The 25019-nt window shown below is 36.0% G+C and overlaps 1 protein-coding gene across 2 annotated transcripts in view; it reads right to left on the minus strand.

Moving 5' to 3' along the window:
- DOCK4 (dedicator of cytokinesis 4) overlaps positions 1 to 25019 on the minus strand; it is a gene marked incomplete at its 5' end in the record, with an annotated part of 227452 nt that overhangs the window by 130875 nt on the left and 71558 nt on the right. For both annotated transcript variants that reach the window (XM_082279720.1, XM_082279721.1), the window contains 7 exons: positions 4655 to 4806; positions 6458 to 6542; positions 7895 to 8043; positions 9706 to 9802; positions 11462 to 11517; positions 13846 to 13886; positions 14905 to 14988. In XM_082279720.1, coding sequence (XP_082135846.1) covers positions 4655 to 4806; positions 6458 to 6542; positions 7895 to 8043; positions 9706 to 9802; positions 11462 to 11517; positions 13846 to 13886; positions 14905 to 14988 — 664 coding nt within the window. The remainder of the gene's footprint in view (positions 1 to 4654; positions 4807 to 6457; positions 6543 to 7894; positions 8044 to 9705; positions 9803 to 11461; positions 11518 to 13845; positions 13887 to 14904; positions 14989 to 25019) is intronic.

The following is a 25019-nucleotide window of genomic DNA, read 5'->3' on the forward strand; positions in this document are numbered from 1 at the left end:
ACCACACTCAAACTCTTCAGTACTCTAAATTCTGGGACTCTATATATTCACTTTCATATTCCAAGGAATAGAAAAACTTTTAAAACTTCACAAATCTCACAAATGACCACACACTACAACTGGTTTATAAACCAACTAATAAAGAACATCAGAACACAGGATTGTTGCATTGTGCTGAAATGTTGCAAACACATTTCCAGTTTTCCTTTGGAGCTGTAACAATGGTCAATCTCTTACCTAAAGTTAGTAAGTGTTTCTCACATTAAATCAATTGCACTGAGGTGCCAATAATCCCTTTGAACTCTGAAATTGCTTTCACAGTGTGATTGTAGTAGCAACTGTTAACTCTCAAAGTACAGCTGGGTTACTCTGTTTTACAGAACTTTCCCCCATTCAAACTATGATCCTGTAATATCCATCTTACGTACACTATTTTACGATCTCCATGATCAAGCTAAATAGAATTAGGTGCTTTTGAAGACAATCTTCTGATCATCTCCACATTTTGATTCATAAGCCAGGGCAGTCTAGCTAGTGAACTGGCTTTCTTCCGCATGAATCCAAACTAGAACATATGCTGCTGCCACTCAGTCCACGCAACCACAGATTTAGTCCATGGTAAAATCCTTAAAACATTTGCAGACATTAACATTGGGTCTAGCATGAACTGCTGCTCTACAGATCCACTCCTACTGGCTAGCACTACTTGCATAAGTAGACAGCAGTCTTAGACTTTCAAACTGTTGATTTGCTTACAACAAAATTAGATGATATAAAAACAAATCTTCAAGGCTCTGTACTAAATTGGTAAGTCCTTCTGATTTTGCTTTTCTCAAACATTTGTGCAGCATGCCAGATTCCAGAACAGATTTTATAAAAGCATTTCTTCAACAACATGAAGTACCGTCTGGACTCTTAACAGATCCAGACAGAGTATGTTTGAGCTCATATACTTCAGGAACAACTCTAAGTAGCCGTAAAAGTTCAGCAGTGGCCAGAAAAATAGAACTGAACTAAAGAACAAACAAATCTCAGGAGATGTGACCGTGGACCTCCTTCATTTTCCAACTTCAGTAACAGTACCTCTCTACAACTGCATATGCTAAAATGCTTCCTTTAGGATTCTATGCTAGTGAAATTAGCCTTAAAATTTAGGTGTCATCATGATAGCTTTTTACTTTCTTAAAAAACCAAAAATACCCAAGGAATACACAAACTGGGCTTGTGACCTTAACAGAAATAAAAGAGGAAGAGTAATAGAAGGTTAGAAGATGTAACAGTGCATAAACCAAAGAATTTTACTGGGGCAAGCCATATGGCTGTACAGTGTTAAAGCAGTGCCATTCACAACTTGCTCTACCCCCACTAGGGGCTATTACTGTTCTAGGAAAGGAAACGGCGAAGCAGAAGGAAGGGGAGACAAATGGAAGATGATACAAAAACACACCAGGGAAAACTCTAGGAATCATCAGGGGCTGAATTCGGCTGTTTATTGTTAATTTAAGAGATAGCAAAAATGATTCCTAGCAGCTAGTTTAGCCAGAAAATATGGCTATATACATATGCATATATATCAAGTGAAATTAGCATGCACCATTTAAGTAGAAAAGGAATTACTTGCAACCATCGTCTTATTAAGCAGAAGCATGTCATCACTCAGATTTAACTACTTGACTTAAATACTCAGTTTTCTTGCTTCCATACAAGTAGAATATTCATGATCAATAAAAGCCTTTTAGAGTGTGAAGACACATATTAGATAATTATTTCAATACAGAAAACAGTCTGCAAAATAATATTTATTATTGTTTATTAACAGCAACAATAAAGTCATAGATAAACCTGTATTTTATTATTACCCCTAACTTAGTACAACAGAACTGCCATTATTGTGGATACCAACACATTTAGAAACAGTTATTTTTAATAGCAATTTCCAGCAACAAAAAAAAAGTCTGGAGCAAAATACAATCCCATACTGTCAGAAACAAATGGAAAGTGATCCCAAAAGAGTATTTACCTCTAGCTTAGCGAAGTTGATAGAAAATCATTCCTATTGCCCAAAGTGGGTGCTAATCTCACTAAGTTAGGTGTAAGCAAGGCATAACAACCCCTACCAATCCAGAGAAATCTTTAGCTGGAAAATATGAAAATAAAAAACTCGAAGCATCACTGATTTTTTCTGTCATTATCTGATACCAGATTTCTGCTGTGGGAAAGTCACTAAAGCATTTCAAAATCAGTTTTTCACATCTCACAAAAAACCTACTCTCTAACTCTTAGTACATGTTGGAAAAATTATGAGCATTTATACATGCTGCCAGGATGAAAAATCACTTAATTAAGAATAGGCTAGCTAGAAATATACATAATTTTTCTTTCATTCATAGAATCATAGAATGGTTTGGGTGGCAACACACCTTAAAGATCATCTAATGATGATCTAGTCAAAACTTAGTGTTCAAAAGGAATACTAAGACACATTATCAAAACCATAATAACTGTTAAAAGATTTTATGGCTTTAATTTCAATCTCTTTATTTATTTTCAAAGGTGCTAACCTAAAAATGTCCCACAATGAGAGCACCAATGTATATGTTAAACTGGGAGAATATTCCTTAAACATATATATTGCCTACCACAACATATCTGTTCTATTTAAACTAAAAAAAGTCAACACATAGTGAAAAACAGTAAATCTGTACATATATATTTATCACTTATTTTTGATCCAACTACCCTAAATCCTTTGCAAATATTTAAGAGCAAATTCAGAATGCTTTTCCCTATAGATTCCACTCCTAAGGGCTTATCCTGTCATTCCCCCTGCGCCCTAGAAGGCAGTTTGGATTTGTAACAACACATTTCTTCAAGGTTTGCCAGTAATGGGATGAGGAAGTTCACAGCAGCTGAAAACAGACACTGGAGTCAGGAATCAATAACTAAAGGTCACATCACAGCAAGCACGTGAGAAACAGCTCTAGAATTTGTGCTTTCATGTAACATGAAAACAAATCCATTTGCTTTCACACCACCACCACTGCCTTAACCTTGTTTTCAGCAATCCATATCACCCCAAATTGTTTTCTGTCAAAGTCTGCAGCTCTCTCCTAAATCTATCACCCGCTGTGGCATTCATTGGAGTGAACACAAACAATGTGTCCTGATGCACATTTAATTCTCAGAAATGACAGGAACTGTATTTAGGTGACTACTGTCTGAAGTGCAGGCCAGAATGAAATGTCAGTAGTTAACAGCTAAAACTGTAACACTAACTGTGTATAGATGATTGCACTAACAGTAAAAATTAATGTACTGAGTATACCCTTCCTTCAAAGTACTAGTTAGTTATTTTGCCTGCACTGCAAAGCACAGACATAATTTTATCAAATTCAGCCCAACTTCCACATAGTTCCCCAAATTCCTATTGCCATATTTAAGATAACAGCTGTGGAAAGGACTCAAGCCAGAGAAGTTCATGGAAAACTGTCTCCAGTGGGAGGGACCCCAGGCTGGAGCAGAGGAAGAGTGTGAAGAGTCCTCCCTGGGAGGAGGAGGAGGGAGTGGCAGAGAAAATGTGTCATCAAGTGACCACAGCCCCCATTTCCAGTCTCCTGTACTGCCAGGGTGAATGAAGGAGAGAAAATCAGAAATGAAGCTGAACACAGCAAGAAGGGAGAAGTGGGGAGGAGGATGTTTTAAGTTTGGGGTTTATTTCTCATCATCCTACTATGATATGATTGGCAAGAAATTAATTTTCCCCATGTCAAGTCTGTTTTATCTGTGACAGTAATTGGTGAGTGATCTCTCCCTGTCCTTATCTTGACCCATGAGCCTTTTGTTCTATCTTCTGTCCCCTGCCCAGCTGAGAAGGGGAGTGACAGGGTGGTTGTGGCTGGCTGGAGGCCAGGATCAACCCACCACACCCATCACCACTGCACAGCCATTTAATGGTTCAGATTTCCTGGCATATTCCTCAAACGGAACTTACTGGGCTCTTGCATTAACTTTACTCTCCTTCTGTGCTCATATTTATTAAGTGCACAGTGGTTTCTCTACCAATCACTCCCATAATTTCTCTCTCAGCCAGGATTCTGAAAATAGAAATAACTACTGAATATTTTAAAAATCAAAGGTTATCAGGTCTCTCATAGAATTTAAACTCTAGGACAGATTGATTTTGACTGAAGAACAAGCACCTTCTCATAGAACTAAAGGCTCCTTTTATAAAAAATATGCTTAATTCACTGACTAAGGGCAGTCCTCCAGCCTCATGTACCGAGGAGAATTCATCTTATAAATGTTACGGAAAAAACAAAAGCTCAAAGTTTTGAATGTGCACTGATTAGGAGAGATGAAACCAGAGATACTGAAAAATGACCATTCTGTACATGTATATATGTTTCTATACAAGAAACAACTGGAAGGTGAAATAAGTAAACAAGACAGAGATTATACATTTAAAAAAAACTTAAATGACACTACAAACCATTAGACATAACAACTGAATTTCAGAAGGAAGCGAAAGATTCTTGTGAAACAAAAATAACTTCCCCTTGTTTCTAAATGTGGAATTTGTTACCTGGATCAAAAGATACAGTATTTATTGTTAAACTTATGTAAAATCAGTATTTAAATAGAAATCACATGGTACCTGATGGGTCGATTTTCTTTACTATCAAAGAGTGAAAAGATTACTTCCAGTTCCTCTCCCAGATTGGAGCACATTAAACTCTTCATCTGAACAAAAAGATGGTGGCTGCTGGCTGGTACTGGTGTGTCTTTTTTTCGATGGCGATGTTCCATCTAAAAATGCCACAAAAACAGTGACCAATTTGAGTCAATTATAAAATTCTCAAAACAAAAAGAGGTAAAATATGTAATGCAGAACTACTTTCTTAATCCAAATTATTATCTTTTTAAATTCAATATTAACTTGTATTTTTTCATTTTTCTTTTTTTTTTTCTTTTGCATCTGAGAAGGAAAACACAGAGAATTTATTTTCCCAGTGTTACACTGCATCACTGTTATTTCTAGGAGAAAAACAGTAATCTCTAAAAGTCGTTTTTTTCTACTCTGAAAATGTGAAGCCATTTTAAGCTTTGTGCTGTAACAACATAGTATTTCTTAGCTGGTTTAAACAGTTAATGATCTAGATATTCCAGTATTCAAACACATAAAAAAATGCTTTTGCAGAAGACTAAATACCAGTATTTTAAAAAATGGGAAAAAGCAATCATACCCACATTTTATGATCTCCAGCAAACTGCTTTATAAAACCTAATAAATTGTCTTGATTTGACTTCACAGTTTATACCTTCTGCATTTTAGTCACCCATTACAAGAAGGACAATATTAAGTTGTACTATCCCTCTCTTACGTTTTAACAAAAATAATTTTAAACAGCAATTTTTCTAAGCTACATAGCCTTCACACTGAGGTTATGTTTTTTCCCCTTTTTTATTTTTCAAAGTATACTCCATGAGTTCCATTACTCTGTATGTTTCCTTTGTATTTTTCCTCTGTATGTTTCTTCTTAGGATTAATGGTTCCTCAGTGTATTTCATCTAGTGCTTCAACAGGATTCCACAATATTACATATGACTTTGAAATTACTCAAAGGAGCATGAAGAATTTACTATTAGGCTTGACATTACAAGTTATCAGTACAAGTAGTTAAAAATTATAAAACAAATATATAATTATTTCAGATCCACAAAAAATTGTAGGTTTTGGGGAGGTTATATTTAAATACGAAAGTTATCATAAATAAAATTCAGTTTAAATACAAGCTTAGTCTTAAGCACATAAGGCTCAGAACTGTGTATCTGTAACAGCTGCAGTACTTAAATATGAGCCAAAGCCCACATAAATGAATTGGCAAGATTTCTTAGACCTCGCTGGAGATTTAATCAGAATAAGAAATATCAGTGCTGGTTTTAGTAAATCAAGATGGGCTTTTATACCCAAAGGGAAGCTTTCTTATGCAATTTAACTACTATTTACATTAATATATTAGAAAGGGCCAAGAGCACAGTATGATTAATTGTGACAATATTATACCATGAGAATACTATTATATTTCCACAAAGCTTATCTAGACAGGCTCATGGGCCAGGTAAAGCTCTAATGATAAAGAATCTCATAAGCTTTTATGGATAATTAAATTCACATTAACAGTCACAATCTTAAATGGTACATCAGAAAACAAAACTTAGAAAACAAAACTTTTATCAAATAACGTTTAAGCTAAGTATGTGTGCACACACAAATTTGATATCAAATCAAAGCATCTCATACAGATGTGGAGATGACACAGCTGTTCAAAAAATTTCTTTCCTTATAGTAAAATTTATTACATTATGAAATGCCAATTTGGTTAAATAGAAAAGAGCTGCCATCAAACTATCAGTATGTAATTTGATAGCAAAAGTACCAAATATTACATTCACATACCAGCCTGTAGAGCTCTGTAATGCTGATCTCTTCAGGATCCACCATAGCGTATTCTTTTCTTGGAACTAAGTCAAGTCCCAGTTGTCTGTATGAGAAATGGAATAACAATAAGTAGTTTCTACTTTCAAAAGAAACAAATTAGCTCTGCATGTGTTTGTTGTTTATTCCAATAAACAATGCACACATTAATTGGTACTCTACAATTGACTTTGGTTTTGTTTTAATGTATTTTGGCTGTATTCACCATTCACATATGACTCATCCCCTTCCTCCACTTTGCAACATTAATAGAATGTTTTTCCACAATTTTTGAATCTGTTTCACATTGTGGACAATGTGCAATGGACATTGTCCTTCGTACTATTGTGAACACTTCAGCGTGAATGCACTAGAACTGTCAATTTGAATAACAAACATGGAAAGGAAAGTAAAAAGAAAATCCATCAAATGCCAAAACATCAGCTTATTTTCAGTTTGGACTTGATGGTATCAAAAATGCTTGCCTGAACAAAATAAGGAAATGAGCTTGAATCAACAGGAATACAATTTATTTCCAGCACAGCAGCAAGCAGTGATGTTTAAGAACACATATGGGGCAGTCATGCTGAATTTACAAAAATTTGAAAGATTAGAAAGTTTTTTGAAAACATGCTTTAAAGAGCAGGAACTGACCATGTCAAAAACCTTCACAGCTAGTTCCTGTCAGTTACCACAAAGTTCTAAGCAGACAGGTAATCATACACATTTAGTCACAATCCTTTCACTGTATTAGGTACTTAAGCTTTCAGATAGCTGTAGAAACCCCAGAAATTCAGTTAATTCTACTGTTGAATGTGGCTTCCTTTAGTTAGCATTTAGCTGTAAAAACATATGCTAAAGAAGAGACTTTGGAAACAGCACCTAAATGCCAGGAGGGTGTTTTAACCATTTTCATGCTTAAAAAAAAGAGTAAGATAATACAATTAGTGTTAGCTCATTTCAGTTATTCAGATAAAAGAAAGATGCAGAGCACAGTAGCTGGATGTATGTTAGAAATGCCCAGGTAGGAACTAAATTGTGTGACCACGTTAAAAAAGAAGCAATGTCAATCAACATAGTTTCAGTTAGAACACAAAGCTATGCTAAATGCATCATCCAGGCATCTAGCCAAGTGCATATTAAAAAGACATAAAATGCTGCTTCAAATATTCCAATGCAATTCTCTCACGGACAGTACTACTTCTATGTTAATTACACTGAAATAAAAGAGCAGAATAAAACAGTAAGTCACTTTTCACTATTAAAACATAGTGGACATAAAAACAATGAAGGAGAAAGTCCATTTTAAAAAAATGGCAACACTTGTTAGAAATTTGTTCTTTATTTCAGCATTCTACAATCAGCCTAAAGCACTGACTTTACAATTTTATTACATTTCATTTATTTCTATTCACTCACTCGTTGCCCCAGTCCAGACGAGCAGTGATGTGTCGCTTGACATCCTTCATTCGATCATGGGTGAGGTGGCCAACAAGGACTTGCCTTCGCAGGTCTAGGATTTCATTCATTATGTGCCACAGCCGGTGAAAAAGATCCCCCTCATTCCTCTGCAAGATAAAAATATAACTGTCTCTACATCACCTGTATAATCTGATAATCCTAATAAATACATGCATGATGAGGAAATTAAGAAAATCCCTTTTCCCCCCTACTTAGTCTTTTTTTCCCCAATTGCACTGTGACCATTTTACCTGCACTTGAGTGTGCACACAAAATAATTTCAGACCTTGCCACAGACCCTGTCTCTGCACCACATCCATTCCAATATTCCAGTCCAACTCCTTGTGTCTCACATTTACCTAGTCTAATGTACATGACAGCTATGACAAAAATTCTACAAACAATTTTCATGTGTTTCATGACACAGCATTGTTGTATTCCAAGAGCATGTTCATTCTGTGCTGCTGTCTCATCCAAACTGAATATATGACCCGTATTTCAAGACTATCTGAACACACACACATAAGGGGTAAAAAAAGCAATAGCTCTGAGCATTGAAACTCTGAACTACAGGGTTAATTTCTTTTATCTTTCTCTTGCATTGATATAACTCTACACACTACCACCTAATCATAAATAAATACCATCACATAGACAGATTCTTGTCCAAACAGTTGTTCTTTATCTAACTGTGAAGTAGAAGAAATTATGTGAATATGATTGCTTTAAAACCACATTCTCCTACTCTAATTATATACCAGCTAAGGGCATAACAATTTCCCATAAAAGAACCTCTATTTTGGAAGAATCTATTAACTCTTCCTTCACTAATTCAAAGTAGTTTTACATAGGTTTTTTGAGAACCTTTATCTTGAGAAAATTACTGCAACCTTTATTTAAGTGATTCATTACACAAAGTTGAAAAAATACTCCTATTCAGATTTTTTCTGTTAATTCTTGCCAAAAACCCTAAGCCCATTTCTCTTTTCCTTCTTCCTATGAATAAAAGGCATAAAAATAAAGTTCAGCTACTTAAGTTAACTGCTATAGAAGTTAAACCTAAAATTCATTTAGAAGTACCATTACTCTCCATCAACAACTTTTATATTCCAAGCACTCTGACAAATTGCAATTTGATAAATCTGCTCTTTTTACTTCACATTCATTCACTTCATAAGCTCAGTAAAATGGGCACTAATTTATTGTTTGTCTTGGCTTTCTGTCTGGAAAGGAAGAAAACCAGGGTAATTTTGAACATGCAATAACAACAGCAGTGAAGAAAAATGTTGCTAAAAAGAGAAATAACTGCTCTATGAACAAGAGGGAAATATGAACATTATAAGTAAAAGAAAACCAAGGAAAAAAACGTCATTGAATGAGCCCTTGAATTAGAAACACGAGCTAAAAAGGACTTTGTAGGAACATTACAGAGAACTATACTGATGGTATGTTTTCCATCAGACACTAGTATATAGACCTTTCATTTCTGCAGTTAGAAAATCAAATTTAATAATTCAGGTGCATCTTTGGTCCCGGTATCAGATAAGTTCTACTGAAGTAAATTATTCATGCAAATACAAGAGACATGCTAATGTTTAGTAACACCATGAAGCTCAAAATAAAATTTAAAGGTATTAGTAAAATCATTAAAAATCAAACTGAATGTTTTGGTTTTCTTTCTGAAATATATGCTTAAACCAGAGCATCTGAACAACAGTGCACCTTTTGAGATGACATGAAATCAAAGCAATATTATTCAGGGTACTTGCCACATAGAGTTGTTTCCACATTGTTCCCCAGTCTCTTAGAGTTGATGTCATTTCTGTAATAACAGAATCTTCTGTTGGAATAACCATTTCAAATTGTCTGTAACATGCAGAAGAACACATGATATTGCACAAGCATTACTAATCCCATTGCAGTTACTAATATGCAGACTTCCTACTGCCAACAGTAACGAATGTCTATCAATCTTCATAAGTGCTCCTTCAGACCATGACATTTTTTATTTGTATATTTATTTAATCCCCATGGAAAAACTTTAAGTGAAAATAGTTTAATCCCCATGCAAAGTCTTGGTCCTAGAGAAGTCAAGGTGAGTTTTTTTACTATGAGATAATCATATCAAAAACTTTCACAGCAGAATAAATCCCACAGTTTCCAAAGGGATCTTGACATGTCAGCTTTTTATGCCTGGATTACTTTTTTCATATCTTGTCTCTTACTAAACTGACATAACAATGTGACAGCTCTTGGCCATGGTGTGCAGCAGGGCACATGGCCTGAATGGGAAACACAAACTAACAAAGGAAATTTGTTTAGCAACAAAGATTGAACTCCATGCAAGTACTGTCATGGTGTCCACTAACAAAAATTATTCTGCCTTTAAACTTTATTTTATTGTGATGGTTTACAACTCTGTTTCACCGAACCTTCAGTTTTAGCTACAACTTTAAAAGGAGAAAGGACCCTAGGGCATGACAAACCACATGTGGCTATAACTTCCTAGCAAACAACAGTGAGTTTTACAGTAACGTGGTGACATTTTCACCTGTGGGAATGAAACTTGTTTTAATATTATTACAGACTCCATCACTATTTCTACCCATCATGGATAATGGACTTTCAAGGCACTCATTCATGCTCCCAAAACAAAGGTCACTTAATGTTCAGGCATCCATCTATTATGAGAAATGTCCTTACCTAAACAGGTTTCAAAACATTTTGTATCAGTTCTCTACCAATAAGTCCAAATAAAGGATACAATATGAACGATTAAAAATTAAGTAGAACTGTGAAAAAAAACGTTGAGCTAAGTTCTCTGACAGTTTTTAAAAATTTTCAATTTTTAAAAGTGATACCATCGAGGTAAGTTTTAGACCAAAAAAAAAAAAAAATCAGGTTTTTTGGTCAGACATTTTGAATTTGAAAAACAAAACTTTAAAACAAATTTTAACCAATTACTCCAGATTTTATCAATTCTTCTAAAAATGAAAAGCACAGCTGTTGTCAAAAATAAATATTGGCTCTCCATCACCTGAAGAAAAGAAGCAAAGGAAAAAGCTTCTCTGTTCATTTACAGGTTTAGTAATATCTTTTGCCATTAAACTGATACATTATTTTACTCTTTTTTTGTAAAATGGCAACTGTCTACCATGGTAGAGCTGCTGCCCTCAAAGAAAATAGCTAATCTTAAACAGCAGGTTAAAAGACAGCTTACATACAGAATAATTTCCTCAAATTAAGGCAATGCCTTTTTCAAGCCAAACTTAATGTAATTGTTTTCTCTTTTCTCTAGACAATACAGAATGATATTCCCAATTGTGTTCAGTGTCTTTTTAGGATACAGCATTCCAATATTATGACCATGCAGGAGTATCAGGTTAGCTAAAGACAACCATTTCAAGTCCTCTGGCAGTAAGCTGAAGATACCATACCATAAAATCATTTACTTTATAAGCCAAAGATCTTTGGTACAAGTAACTGACCATGTTTCAATATTTGAAATCAGAACATTTCCCATACCCTTTGTTCTTAACACACGCATTCTTCAAGTGAATGTAGTTAGATGGAAATATGCCCTGAAAAATAAAAAAGTTTAGGTAAAAAAAGTCCCCTTACATGAGTTCAGCATACCACTTACTATCACTCAATATGCAAATGCATGCTGAATTCAAAGTCCTCCAAATAATTAACAAAAAAAACACACAAGGAAAGAATGCAACAAATACTCAGTATAGCTCTAACAGAAACTAAAATGCCATATTCAGTAGAGTTTAAATCCTTTAACACTTCAGAAAATTAGAAGATAAACACATGTAGGACATGCAGAAGATTGTTTGAGAGCTCCCTTATGGCAGATGGTTTTATTCATTGTTCCCACCTTGACAAGAAACAGACCAGCTGTGGGGGATATTGTCTTATCAACCACATATTAAAAATAAGGATTTTCAGAAGGGATTTTCAAAATAATACAAAAAAGATGAAGTTAACAATATTCAATAAAGATAAAGCTAAGTTAATAAAGAAAGTCAAAATAAGATTTAATTTGCTGGCTACTCTGGCTGCAGTGCACAGGAAAGTTGTGGTGGATGCCTATCAAAGAGCCTGTGTCTGCCAGGAGAGGTCCTTTTCTAGTCGTTTAAGGGCTCCCCACCATCCTCTTAGAAACAGAGCATTGCTGTAACACACCTACCACTCTTAGAGCCCACTAACCTTCACAAATCAGAATAAGCAAAATGAAGCAAGTAAGCTCCAAGCCTCTGGCTGGGAAGATAAAATACTACAGCTCATGCAGTGATAGAAAATACATATAAGGTCTCTTCATAATAAGCACAGCTGCATACAGCTTTCTTTTGTGATGATGGTGTCCCATTTTCTTTTAACACAGCCATTAGACCTTTGACAAAACCAAATCTACTATGTAGAGGCAACTGCCCTTTTAAATGCTCCTACTCCTCTGTAATGCAAAGTAGTTCAGGAGAGCATCTCCCAAGGACAGTAAGACACACAGCCCTGCAGGTGTAACAATATGTCAGGGAACAGGACGGCTGCATATGCACCCTTACTGCAGACCAGCTGCCACAGATAACTTCTTCGAGTGTCAAAGCTGGCAGAATAACAAGGGAAGAATCTTGACAGAGCAATAGCAATAACAAGAGGAGCTACAAGGTGCTCTTATTATTTTACTTTTGGAGAGACTCCCTTCCAAAATCCAATTCAGAAAACTGTTTGCATTCACACTACAAAAACAGAGAATATGTATCATCTCTTCACACATCAAGTCATGTTTAGAAAACCTATTCATAACTTCCATCACACATTTGACAGACCACAAAGCAAGACTGACAGTAAGCATGTGGTGAGAATTCCAACAAAAGACACAGAAGATGCAATAACAAACCACAACTGCTCATGTCTTATAAATCAAACTGTAATAGATATCAATGAGTTCAAAGTAGTAAACATCAAATTAGACTCTGTGGCTAAATTTATTGTTCACATTGACCTTCCACATAAAGAAAGGAAATTTATGTGATTAGAGACCACAGGCCTTGGCACAAAAGGCCAGTGACTTGATATGAGCCCCTAGAAACTTTTGAAATTAATGTGTATGTGCCTTATTTTGCAGCTGAAGAATCTTGGAAATGAGGAGAGAAAAAGAAGAGGAAAGCTTACAACGCAGGTTAAAAGATCAACAGATAATTTAAGATCTTTCTTGCCCACGAAAAACAAAATCTGTACAATCCCAGAGGCAAGACAACAGCAGAGATTAAGAAAATAGAGACATATAGGACAGTAAAGCTCAAACATACAACACAAACAGACACTGAAACATAAATTTCTTAACTTTTCATGTGCGAATGCAGAAGAAATCAGTGAAGTCTGGTTTAGAATATTATGCTACTATGGAAATCAAAGACTACACATCAAAGAAAACCAAAATGAACCATATATTGTACATGGCCCCACATATCTTTTATTCTATTGATACTCTGCATGTGGCTCCTATAAACTAGCTGTCTCCACTGGCTGCTCTAAATTAATTCACAGCATCAAGAAAAACAGGCACAGTTTAACCAACTTTTCCAGCCATGTTTACAATTTGTATTCGCAGTAATGTTTTCCCTTTAACCTATCTTCCTCTGAGTGGAAAATCTAAAAATCAGAAATGAAAGAAAATTCACCACAGCCCTGGATTTTTCAAGTGTATTATCCTAATACATAGAAGCATTTCAGAAGGGTAATCCAGGTCCAAATCTAATTAAAGTAGAATCAATAATATACTTAACACTAAGCTCTAGTTTTCTTTTAAGAGTAAATATCACATACTTACAAGCAGACTAATAACTTTTAAAAAGTAAATATACATTTTTGCCAAAGAATACAAAACTGCAATTGACCTTTACCTTAACACTGGGGTTTTTTAAGGCAAATCCTCTATACCATCCTGTGAAGAAAGCACATTTTGCTTTTTAAAGTATGCAAATCATTTACATATGTAAAACAGATTTCATCTTTCCCTTTTGGACAGATATTACAATTCCACAGTGCTGTCAGACTACACTCATTTAAAAGATTTTCCATACAGTGAAAGGTATTTCATTTAAACCAGCTCATATTCGAACTATTTCATTCACACAATTTCGGGAATTACTCTTTAACCCTGTATCCCTAAATGTTTCTAACAATGTAACCTAGGTAAATTTTGCATTGAACATCAGTCTAAATCGAAATAGTTTCGTATTAACTCTAAACATTTACAAATAATTTCTGGACTTCAGGTTCTGCATCTATCAACCACAATGCTATACAGAATTCATAATACACCTGATTCAAAAGAATAGATCCTATGCCTTCTAAAAGAACATTTCTTACAGGGTTAACCATGTATAATCCTGGTATGATAAAAAAAAGGCCTATATAATCCCAAATGATAAAAAAAGATTAAAAATTATTTTAAAAAACCAGTGTGTTGATTTTTATGTGTTAAGGAGGCAGATTATAAAAAAAATGCAATTTTATTTCTCTGACACTAGCAACAGACATTTGATAAAACTATATTTGCATTCTCTAAGGCAAAACAGAGGTAGAAGAGAATGCTTACAGTGCTTTAAGATTTAAAGTTGTGACTTTGAATTAATTTGAAAATGTCTTGATGGCAGCCAGGTTTCCCTCAGAAATACCAAGAAAGCAGAAGAATCATGAGAGACTTCCTTTCTGATACAACTCTTAGCCTCAGTAAATCTTTATTAAACAGTGAGATTAAACAAAAATTAATGTACTGCAAATTGATTATTATAGAGATCAGAGCTCACTTGAACTGTGGAAAAAAAAATAAGAGGGCAAAATGTGTTATATTATTGACCTCAAAAATGTGTTACTTTAAGAAAAGAAATGAATATTAATGGCCTTCAAACGACCAATACACAAAACTTAATTATCACTGGAATCACCCATGAACTCACCATCACATTTCTCTAATATTTGAACGGTGTCTCCAATCTCCAGTGATAGGCCATGTGGGACTGTCCCTCGAAAACCAGCAATTACTGAAAAATATAATACGTTTCAATTATTCACAGCATTAAAATATAAATTATTATTCCTATTGTTAACAAAAATAGCACATTTCCAGGGGAAGTTACATGTTAGAACAGACAGGCTTACTCAAATTTAATAACCTGTGAAAAGAGTCAAGGAAAGAACCATTAAGCCACTTTTATGAGCATAAAATTTGAAACACAGGACTCAGAAAAAAAAACGTAAACACAGCCCTACTACACATGAATGGAAAGATTGTACTGGAGAACACTATTAGCTAGATCATATGAACCCCGAAGGACAGAAAGTGTTTTATTCCAAATGCTTACACTAACACGCATCAGACCTCACAATTTCGCAAGCTGAGAGTGCCAATATGTGCCAATATTTTTGTTGCCATCTATACCACTCACACTCAGTGACAAGAAAACCTTATTTCACATTTGCTTAATGGATGCTATAGACCCAGCACCCCATATAACCCCAAATGTGAGGAAATGGTTAGGGGGTGGAGAATACTAAAGCATGTTGTCCACTCCAATACATTAAGTGCACACACAGTTTCCCCTGCAGCTTCACCAAAGCCATTGAAGGGAGGTCATGAGCTCAGGCTGGGACAAGAGCTTCAGAAATGGAGATGGAGATAAAACATGCTTCAGAAATAAAACAGACACCAGAGCAGTGATGTTCCCAAATACTTACAGTGGCCAGATATTAAGTCTTATATTGTTAGTTCTAAAACAATAGATAACTATTTTTTCATGCAGAATCTAAATAGATTACCAAAAAGCCACTCAAAGACCTCACTCCTACAAATGCTAAAAATCCAACATGCTAGATAGCAATTCAGCTATTCAACCCTGTCAAAATATTGCCCAATTCAGATCATGAGACCAAGAAATAGTGCTTTTGATTCTCTGTATTGTAATCTTCTGTCAGAGCTTAATTTTGAAGTGGAAGAGGAAAACAGCCTATCCACCAGGGCACGATGCACAAAATGACTTTGCAGCTTAACCGCAGTCTTACTGCTGTCAAATACCCAACCATCTAGACAGGAAACCCCAAATCTCATAGGAAAGGAAAAAAAAAAAAAAACACTAACTGAGAGGCATGGTAAGAAAACTTCACACATAAATGCCAAAAAGATATGTATATATGCAAGGACATATATACTAGACTCTTGCCTGCTGTTGAAGGTCTAACCTGCCACAAGCAGACACTACAGTCAAACAGAACATAACCTGTCATCCACCATCTGTGCTTGCCACATTGTTCATCAAAGGCAGCAGGAGAGATCAGCGGTCAGCAACCACAGAAACTGAAAAGTCACTTGTTCTTTGGAACAAAGTTCCAGATTCTAAGAGTAAACCAACAGGATATGGTTTATGCTATAGGATGGCATGTTCAAAAGTGTACAGAAAGTACATTTTTGCCAAATCCGTCTTCAGAATTTGAAGACTTCAAAATTCATTGTATTCAACCATCACTTCAATCATAAGAAAATCATCACTGTGTTTAACCCACAGTCTTTATCCCTTTGAAAAAATGTGAGATTGTATTCCTGGGCAGTCCCTAAGTGTTTGATACAATGTAAGACCAGTATTTACAGTATTGAACCTCCTCAAGTATGTGTATTGAATCCATCTCTATTCATCTTGATGCTACTGTCACTCTTCAAGATTTTACTCCGAACTGAATACTGTGAGATATGCAGTATGAAATAAAAAGCTACTTTGGTTCCAACACCATGATCAAGTACACTATTTTTAAAGCAGCTTAGTAGTAAGACAGCATTTTTACAGTGAAAAAGTTTGCCTAAGAGTTGGAAAAAAATCAAGAAATTTTCAATTTATTGTTATACAAAGATGGGAAAATTGGATCAGTTTATGAAGAAATGAAAATAAACAGAAAACTCCCTGAATTTCAATGCAATGTACATCTAAATTCTGCTGTGGCACTGCAATGACAGGAGTCACTCTGGTCACCTTTCCAGTTTCAAAGAAGCAAAACTGAAATATGAAGCCTGCCAAAATAGCATGTACAGCAAACGAAATTAAGGAATTAACTGAAGAAGCACGCAAGATCAAACCAAACCCTTGTCTGTTATTACAGTTGTGAGATGTCTTATTTTTAAACTCCATGAAATAAAAAAAAATTACAGTAATTTTCTCTTTCAGAGCCAATATATCCTGTCACATTGTTATGATTTGACTATGCTGTGACATTCAGTTTTTATTACTTAGTTACTAGAGTTGTTAAAGATCTTTTTCTCTTCTTCTTTGTTTTTTTTTTTTTTTTAAGAAGTTTAAGAAAACTTTTAGGACAAAAAGAGATTGAAATCTGACACAGTGCAGAAAATAGCTAGAAATCATTTTAGAGACGTACAAAAGAACAAAATTATACCTTGAAATATCTTCTAGAAGGATGGCCTGCAGAGTACCAAAAAAAGAAAGAAAGAAATGAGGGCATCATCTCTAAGCACATTCCCCTGATACACTTGAAAAACTCTGCCTGGATTCTTGTGAAGGCCTTCTCTTACTCTTGTGGAGTAAGGTCAGGCTCAAAACAGGTAGCCTGTGGTGTTTAGCAGTGCCAATCAAAGTAAAATAAAGAGCATTGCACAGCAGCAGAGGATTTAATGAATAGCACAGGAACCCACAGATAAACTTATCTCCCAAATGTTTACTCAGCTAACTTTGTAATAATCAAGTCATGCTACAGAACTGGCACTGAGACAGAAGTGTCCATCATAACAACTGTTATAACAATTGGTGACAACAGATGAGGGCCGAAGTATTCAACAACCTTTTTTCCCCTCAGTCTTCAATGGCAACCTCTCTTCCCACACTTCTGGAGTGGATGAACAGCAGGATAGGGAGTGGGGGAGCAAAGTCCTTCACTGTAAATATCAGGTTCATGACCACCTGAGAAACCTGAATGTACGTAAGTCCATGGGGACCTGATGAGATACATCCCAGAATCCTGAGGGAATTGGATGATGTAGTAATGGACTATTTACAAGAGCATGTAGTGATAGGACAAGGGGGAATGGCTTCAAACTGAAGGAGAGTAGGTTTAGTTTATACAGTAGAAAAAAAAAAATCATTTACTGTGAGGGTGGTGAGGCACTGGAACAGGTTGCCCAGCAAAGCTGTGGATGTGGATTCTTGTGAACACTTAAGGTTAGATGGAGTTCTGAGCAACTTGGTCTAGTGGAAAGTGTCCCTGCCCACAGCAGGGGGGTTGAAGCAAGATGATTTTAAGGTCCCTTCCAAACCTTCTATGGTTCTGTAGATTCTAGAGACCTCTATAGAATCTCTAGGTTCATCTATTCCATGATTCATGTCTTTTTAGTTTATCTGTGGTATATATACATAAGTAGACTACAGGGAGGAAAAAAATTAAGGCTTGAAAGGAGGTTGCTGTTCCACCAGAGAAGATCCCAGGGTCTAGCGGTTCGGCTAGGATATGGGGTTCTTAAGCAAGCCATTATATAAATTTCATGTACTGAACATCTCACCCTTTTCTCCAATGACCACATTGTTCTGAAAAAGCAGATGCTCCTTAATTCTTTTTTCTAGTAGTAGCAAGTATATAATTAATCACTCTGCAGTTACCATGGCTTAAGGTGTTCTCAACCTACGAGCAGTACACATTTATCATACTCACAGAACTGGACTTTTTTATATGCGGCATTCACTGACCGACATGCATCATATTATGCACCACTTCTAACAACAACAGCTGTTGTGACTATCACTTTCTCTCCTCCATTGCAACTGTATACCAGAGACCTTAGAAAAGGAGGATGCACAGGAGAAGAGAAATCTACTCTGAATACAGATCATTTACCAATGCCTGCAGTCTTTGCAGATGGACTGTCACATGCATGTCCCCAGGAAGCTATGTATCAAAAACACATCTAGATATAGTTTTTGTCATTGTAGTAGCTGAAGGTCATATAAATGTTCCTTTCAAGCACAGGAATAGTGATTGATGTCCTCTTTAATCATCTCTCAGCCACAGGAGAAATATGGAACTCCACAATAAAAGTTTGTAGCAGGATATATCCTCAGAAATATTTTAGAAACTGAGTTCAAATACTGCAGCCCTCTTGCTTTATTAAATATTTTCTAGCTACCAAAGGGTGCTCAGAGAATAAGAAAGGAAGACAACACAGGATACAAAAACCTAATCTATACAGAAGGTGAAAAATCATATGGTGAGAACTACAGTGACATGCAATATTAAAGCAACTTCAGTTTTGCTTTGCTTTGCTCCTAAGTTCAGCTTCTCAAAACAAAATTCATCTTTGTGCTTTCATTCCAATCTCTGGTTGGATGTGCTCACTGTTGGACAGCTTTACATATGAAAGTGCCTGGTGTGTAAAAAGATCTAATTAAGGCCTTGGGCTTGGATGAAGCCTAAACTAAGTGGGGGGTTTTGGGGCAGCTTCTGCTCATCTAGAGCGCAGATACCATTGCTGTTCTAAAAACTAAAACAAGGTATTTTTCTGCTTGCAACTAGTGCATACAAAGCCTTACATGTGAGTTAGCATTATAAAGAGGATTTGAGACACCCAGAGCAACCTGGTTTCATGGCTGGCTTGACTTCTTGTTTACAAGATGAAAATGTCTCCCCACAAAGGGTACAACACAACATGGTGCTCAAGATGCCCTTGTCACAATTTAGAAGTAAGGTCAACACCACAAAAGGACACACACATTACATTCAGTTCTGGGTTGTGTGGCAGGACATACACCCCCATACATAAAGGAAGGAAAAGAAGTCATATCTACAGCAACTACTCGATGCTCAAAAATGATCATTTGTATTACAATAGCATACTTGGGTTTCACATAATAAAAAACTGTCCTTCAACTGAAGAGAGAAGAGTGGGGAAAAGATGTGAGGCAGAAGAACATAAATTACTTTAATAATTAATTATTGCTTGGCCATATTCTGCTTGCAAAATGCTTGAGTAAAAAATAGACTCTAGTTCAATGCCATAAGTTATGATACCCCAATTAAGAGAGGTGGCATATAAAGCACACAGAAACATGGTAAGTACACACTAGATGATCAGATTTGAAGGGTGGGAACACTGTGTCAGAGGGACTGGCTTTGACAGGGAACAAGATGCTCTGATAGGAAAGGAATTGATTAGCTGGCAACAGGGGTGGTTGGCCCACTTCAAAGTTTGGCTTAGGGTTATATTCTTAAAATTTTTATGCCTGAAATAACTGGAGATCTGCATATAAGAACTAATGAAGCAGACATTGTTGCTCTTTTCCTCCTAACAGAAGGCCAGAAGCTATTATTGATTCCAGATATTGTCTGCTGTAATGGAAATCAGGTCCTCTAGGTAGCAAAAGCAATTTTACAAGTTTTTGTTCTGGACTTAAAACTGCCATTCTTTCAAGAGATTGAGACTTTCAGGAACAACTATTTCAAGGGGTTTTGCTCTATTCAACAGTTGAAAAAAATAATTTTAAAAAACTAACAAATGAAATTGGGATGTTTCTAACATTATGAAGTTGTTATATTGGTTAAAACAGTAATGTTGTATTTTGACGTCATGATGGAAAACTGAACTTGCTTTTATGAAGTTTTTTAGTTGGTGAGTAATGACATGTATGTATTACCTTTGAGGAAGGCTCTGATCCATGGTCTTTTTGCAGAAATATAAAAACTATCCTTTGATATGGCCTTATGCATAGTAAATACAACAGACACCTGGCACTGTGAGCAGCTGCAGAAAGTGCAACATCATCTTCACGGCAGCCATTATTAAGAAAGAATAAAAATCTGTCAACAACTCTCCCAAGCATACTGTTTGTAAATTCATCTCTGAAGCTACTGACCACTGGCAAGCAATGCAAGCATCCAGTGGTACAACTCTCAGCATTTTGTGGCACAGGGATCTCCTGAGCCAGAAACGGTATTTCTGTGTTTAACAACCATGGATATATTTTTCTTTTATGAATTTGCCTAATTAGGATTTATATGCATCACAATGTCAGTGTCCACAGTAAGCTTTCCAGTTTAAATATGCTCATGCAAGAAAAAGGTCTTCCTTTCATTTCACAGTGCAATTTCATGTCCTCTTGTTCTTGCGGGAAAGTTTGAATAAGAAATTTCTTGTCACCCTCTCTACCGTACTTCTTCCAGGATGAAGCCTTTTCTCCTCAAAAGAAGCTGAAGAACCTTTTTAGGTTTCTAAATATGCAGGATTACTAGCAGCAGAAACACATGGAGGCATGCAGCTTTGATATTGCAAAATGGCCAGAGCTTACTGTAAAAGGCCATCATGTGCACTGAGCTTTGCCTACATATGAATTGATCTGGATGGAGTGCAATGATAGCACAGCTACACGCTCGTGCTTCTAATACACAAGTTAATTCAGGCATCTGTTTATAATGCATTGTGCTGCCTACAGACACCCCAGGAGGCTTGCTGCAAACCAGCAACAAGCTAATGAAGACAGCGACAGAAAAGAGAGAGGGAGCGGGGTGGGGAATCGATCTAATCTTCTTTCAATAAACACAATATATACAAATGTTAGTTTCAATAACAGACGTGATCCTTAAATCTCTTGCAGATTACCGAGGATAAACACTTTCAAATTTGTATTGAAATAAAAGAATGTGAGTTCTCTTGCCTGTGTATGTAGACCACAATTAAAAGGATCAAATGCATAGTTCGGATAACGACAGCTCAGTGTGGCTTTTGAATATCTCAAGTGCTGCTCACATGCAGCAGTCAGTTTTCTTAAGAGATGAGAGCTTGCATGGAATTTTCCTAACAAGGACATTTATTGAACAGCTATTCATGAAAATATATCAAGGCACATCAAAAATCATCCAAAAAGTTTGCATCAATGTCCAAGCATTGAAAATACTGTATAAGGTAGAAGAGATATAGAAAACTAGTCTTCAGTTCCTGTGAAACAAAAATCTGGAATTCCTACTGCTAATAGTACTGACTACCTGTAAAGACAAGGCAAATGGCAAGTCTGGAATACAGAAAGGACATGGAGCTGCAGTAGATCGTATTCCCTCCTGTGACATTTGAATTCAGCAAGGTAATCACTTTCAAATCCCTGATTACAATGCTGCCAAAAACCATAGGACAATTCTAACACAGATAATCAGTTTAGAGTGAATGTCTGAATGCATGTCAAGCTCTCTTCATCCTGCATCTCAGCTACAGGCAGGCATGTTATAATCTCTTCGATGACAGCTAGATCGGTTCTCCCAATATCTGCAAATATTTTTAACTCTTTGCTTTGGGTACCTTAGGTATTAGGACTATCTACTAAAACAGAGCACTAAAAGTAACAAGTGATGATGGTACCTATTTGATGGTGAGAATCGCTGCCCATCTAGAACACCAAAACTGGAATAGTTCAGCATGTACCACCAGTGTCCCTGTCCTTGCAGGTATGACATTTCATTGTTTTCTTTCTTGTATCAAATATCTAATTAAGCCCTTTATAGTTCTTGAAATCCTGCTTGCTATCTTTTTATGTCCACATGTTGTCCCTACTAAGAGCAATTTCTTGATATGCATTAGTTCTGGAACAAGAAATTCAGAAGTAAAAAGAAAATAAAACAAAAAGGTCTTTAAAAGTCCAGAAAATCTAGTACACCTTAAGAGTTTATGAATAAATGACACAGCTCTTCCCCTGAATTTGCTCAGGAATGTCCTCTACAGAGAAGGAATGTCAATGTAAAACCCATCAGAGGCATCATGGAAGAAGGCAAGGTGGACTCAGTACTAACAGGTGTAGATTTCATGTATTTAATCAAATTATGATAAAGAAACTAGTCTGCAGCCACTTCAACCAGTTGGTCTCACTTTAATTCTTTACTGTAGAGCTAGAGATGCAGTATCAATGCATTAAGACTGCCATGTTAAACAGGAAGGGTGGATTATGTGTGCATTTTCTTTTATTACTTGGAAACAGCATCAACTTAAAAATCCAGCTAGTAGAAAGGAGTAAGTGCAAAAAGTAGATTATGTTCACATAACATTATCTGTAAGAACAACCTCTTTTAGTTAAAAATAACTATGACTTTTATTAAGATTAAGTATTTTCAAAGTTTTAATAATTTTCAAAATTTGTTAAGCAATTGCCTTAATTTTTAATAGCATGATCAAGGAAAAGAGTTCAAACTATTTACTTGGAAAAGAATTCATGTTTCATCCATAGCCTCTGGGGAAACAAAGTTTCTGAGTAAAATAAACCAGCAAGGGGTTTTCTAACTTACTTTAAGTGTCAGGTATGATAAAGATGGGAGGACAAGAGGACAGCCACGATCTGTATCAGGGGAGTTTCAGGTTGGACATGACGAGGAATATCTTCATGGAAAGGGTTGTTAAACATTGAAACAGACTGCCCAAGTGGAGTCACCATCCCTAGAGGTATTCAAGAGACTACTGGACACGGCACTTAGTGCTCTGATCTAGTTGACACAGTGGTGATTGATCAGTCTTAGAGGTCTTTTCCAGCCTAAATGATTCCATTATTCTGTGATGTATCCACAGCACAAGTGCATCATCTGAGGTGTGCCAAAGCCAACAAAGCCACAAATGCCAGATCTCATAGCAACTCTTCAGTGCGTTTTGTACTTCATTAAAGCTCACCAAAACCTCAAAAAACTTAAGAGACACAAAGTTCTACATTATTTCAAATACGAATCTATGGTGTAATTTTGTATCTGCCAGAAGGTTTGCTGGCTACATGTCATATCCCTACAAAGCAGCAGAAACTGAAGCAGAAAATTAAGACCCTCACATGATTATAAACACAGGAGTTATCTTCCATAAAACAGTTAAATTTTTCTAGAATAATAGGATAACAATTATTTCAAAGAAGGCCTTGAATACAAGAGTACGTGCATACAACTGATTGCTGAGTAATAATGTCAGAACAGTGGGTATGGCCCAAAGTCTAATAACCACACATTTCCCTATTCTCCTCTTTCTTCCCCAAAAGCATTATAACACAACATACTTTTCTGAACTCAGGGGGCATAATTTCACAGCCCTTAACAAACTTTAAGTAGCACCATGGAAACTCAAGCTCAGAAGAGCTGTAGTCTTATGGACTGAGAAAAAAAGACAACCACTCTGCATGCTGCAAGAATTACTCTTCACCAACTATGAGAGGCACCCAAGAGAAACATGGGTGAGACAGCAGGGCAGTAGCTCAAAAACTCCATGTGCTTGGTATCAAAGACTTTGGTAAATGAGACTGGCTACCCCTTAATATTGCAGTTTGCTCCCATTCAAGTAATAAATAGCATTCAAGGAAACCAAGAAAAGAGCTTAAATTTTCTTCACCAATACAAGAGACAGGACATGCTTCTTCCACAACAGTCAGGTCCGTCAATTGACCATAGAGATAAAACACTTTCCATGTATTGTACACTATCTTGTGTTTCCTTTGGAAGAGCAGGGTTTAATTCTGTATTTGACCTGCCATCAGTGGAAGACGATAAAAAAAATTAAAAATCACACTAGAAAACTCAAACGCACACACAAAACCAAACACAAAACATAACCAAAAATCAACACATCCTGCAACTTTCAATGCCATTGTTTTTCAGCTTCTCTCGTATCATATTTCAGATGAGTTTTAGTCTCCTGCTAAGCTGCAGTTCTCTGATATTCAACCATACAAATGTATTTTAAGTACTTTCTTTTTACTAATAAGACTCTGGTTCACTTCAGCTTTAGCCTTCATGCAATGTTCTCTATAGCATTTTACAACTAAACAAATTACTCTGCTTTTGTAAGCTATGAGCCTTAACCACGTTGCCACTTCCAAAGAACATTTATTACATATGATTTTTTTGCTGCACTTCAAAACTTACTGCAATATGGTATTTTGCAGAAAAGAAACAAAAACCTTATCAACTTATGCAATAAGCAAATTGTGCAATTTAGCAAACACGAAAAACAAACTGTAATTGTGAGCTTCTGTAGCCTGTCCCATAGGACAGCCAATTCTCTGCATATAAAAATGTCAGA

The sequence above is a fragment of the Coloeus monedula genome (assembly GCF_965178545.1).
Source record: "Coloeus monedula genome assembly, chromosome: 4".
Lineage (NCBI taxonomy): Eukaryota > Metazoa > Chordata > Aves > Passeriformes > Corvidae > Coloeus > Coloeus monedula.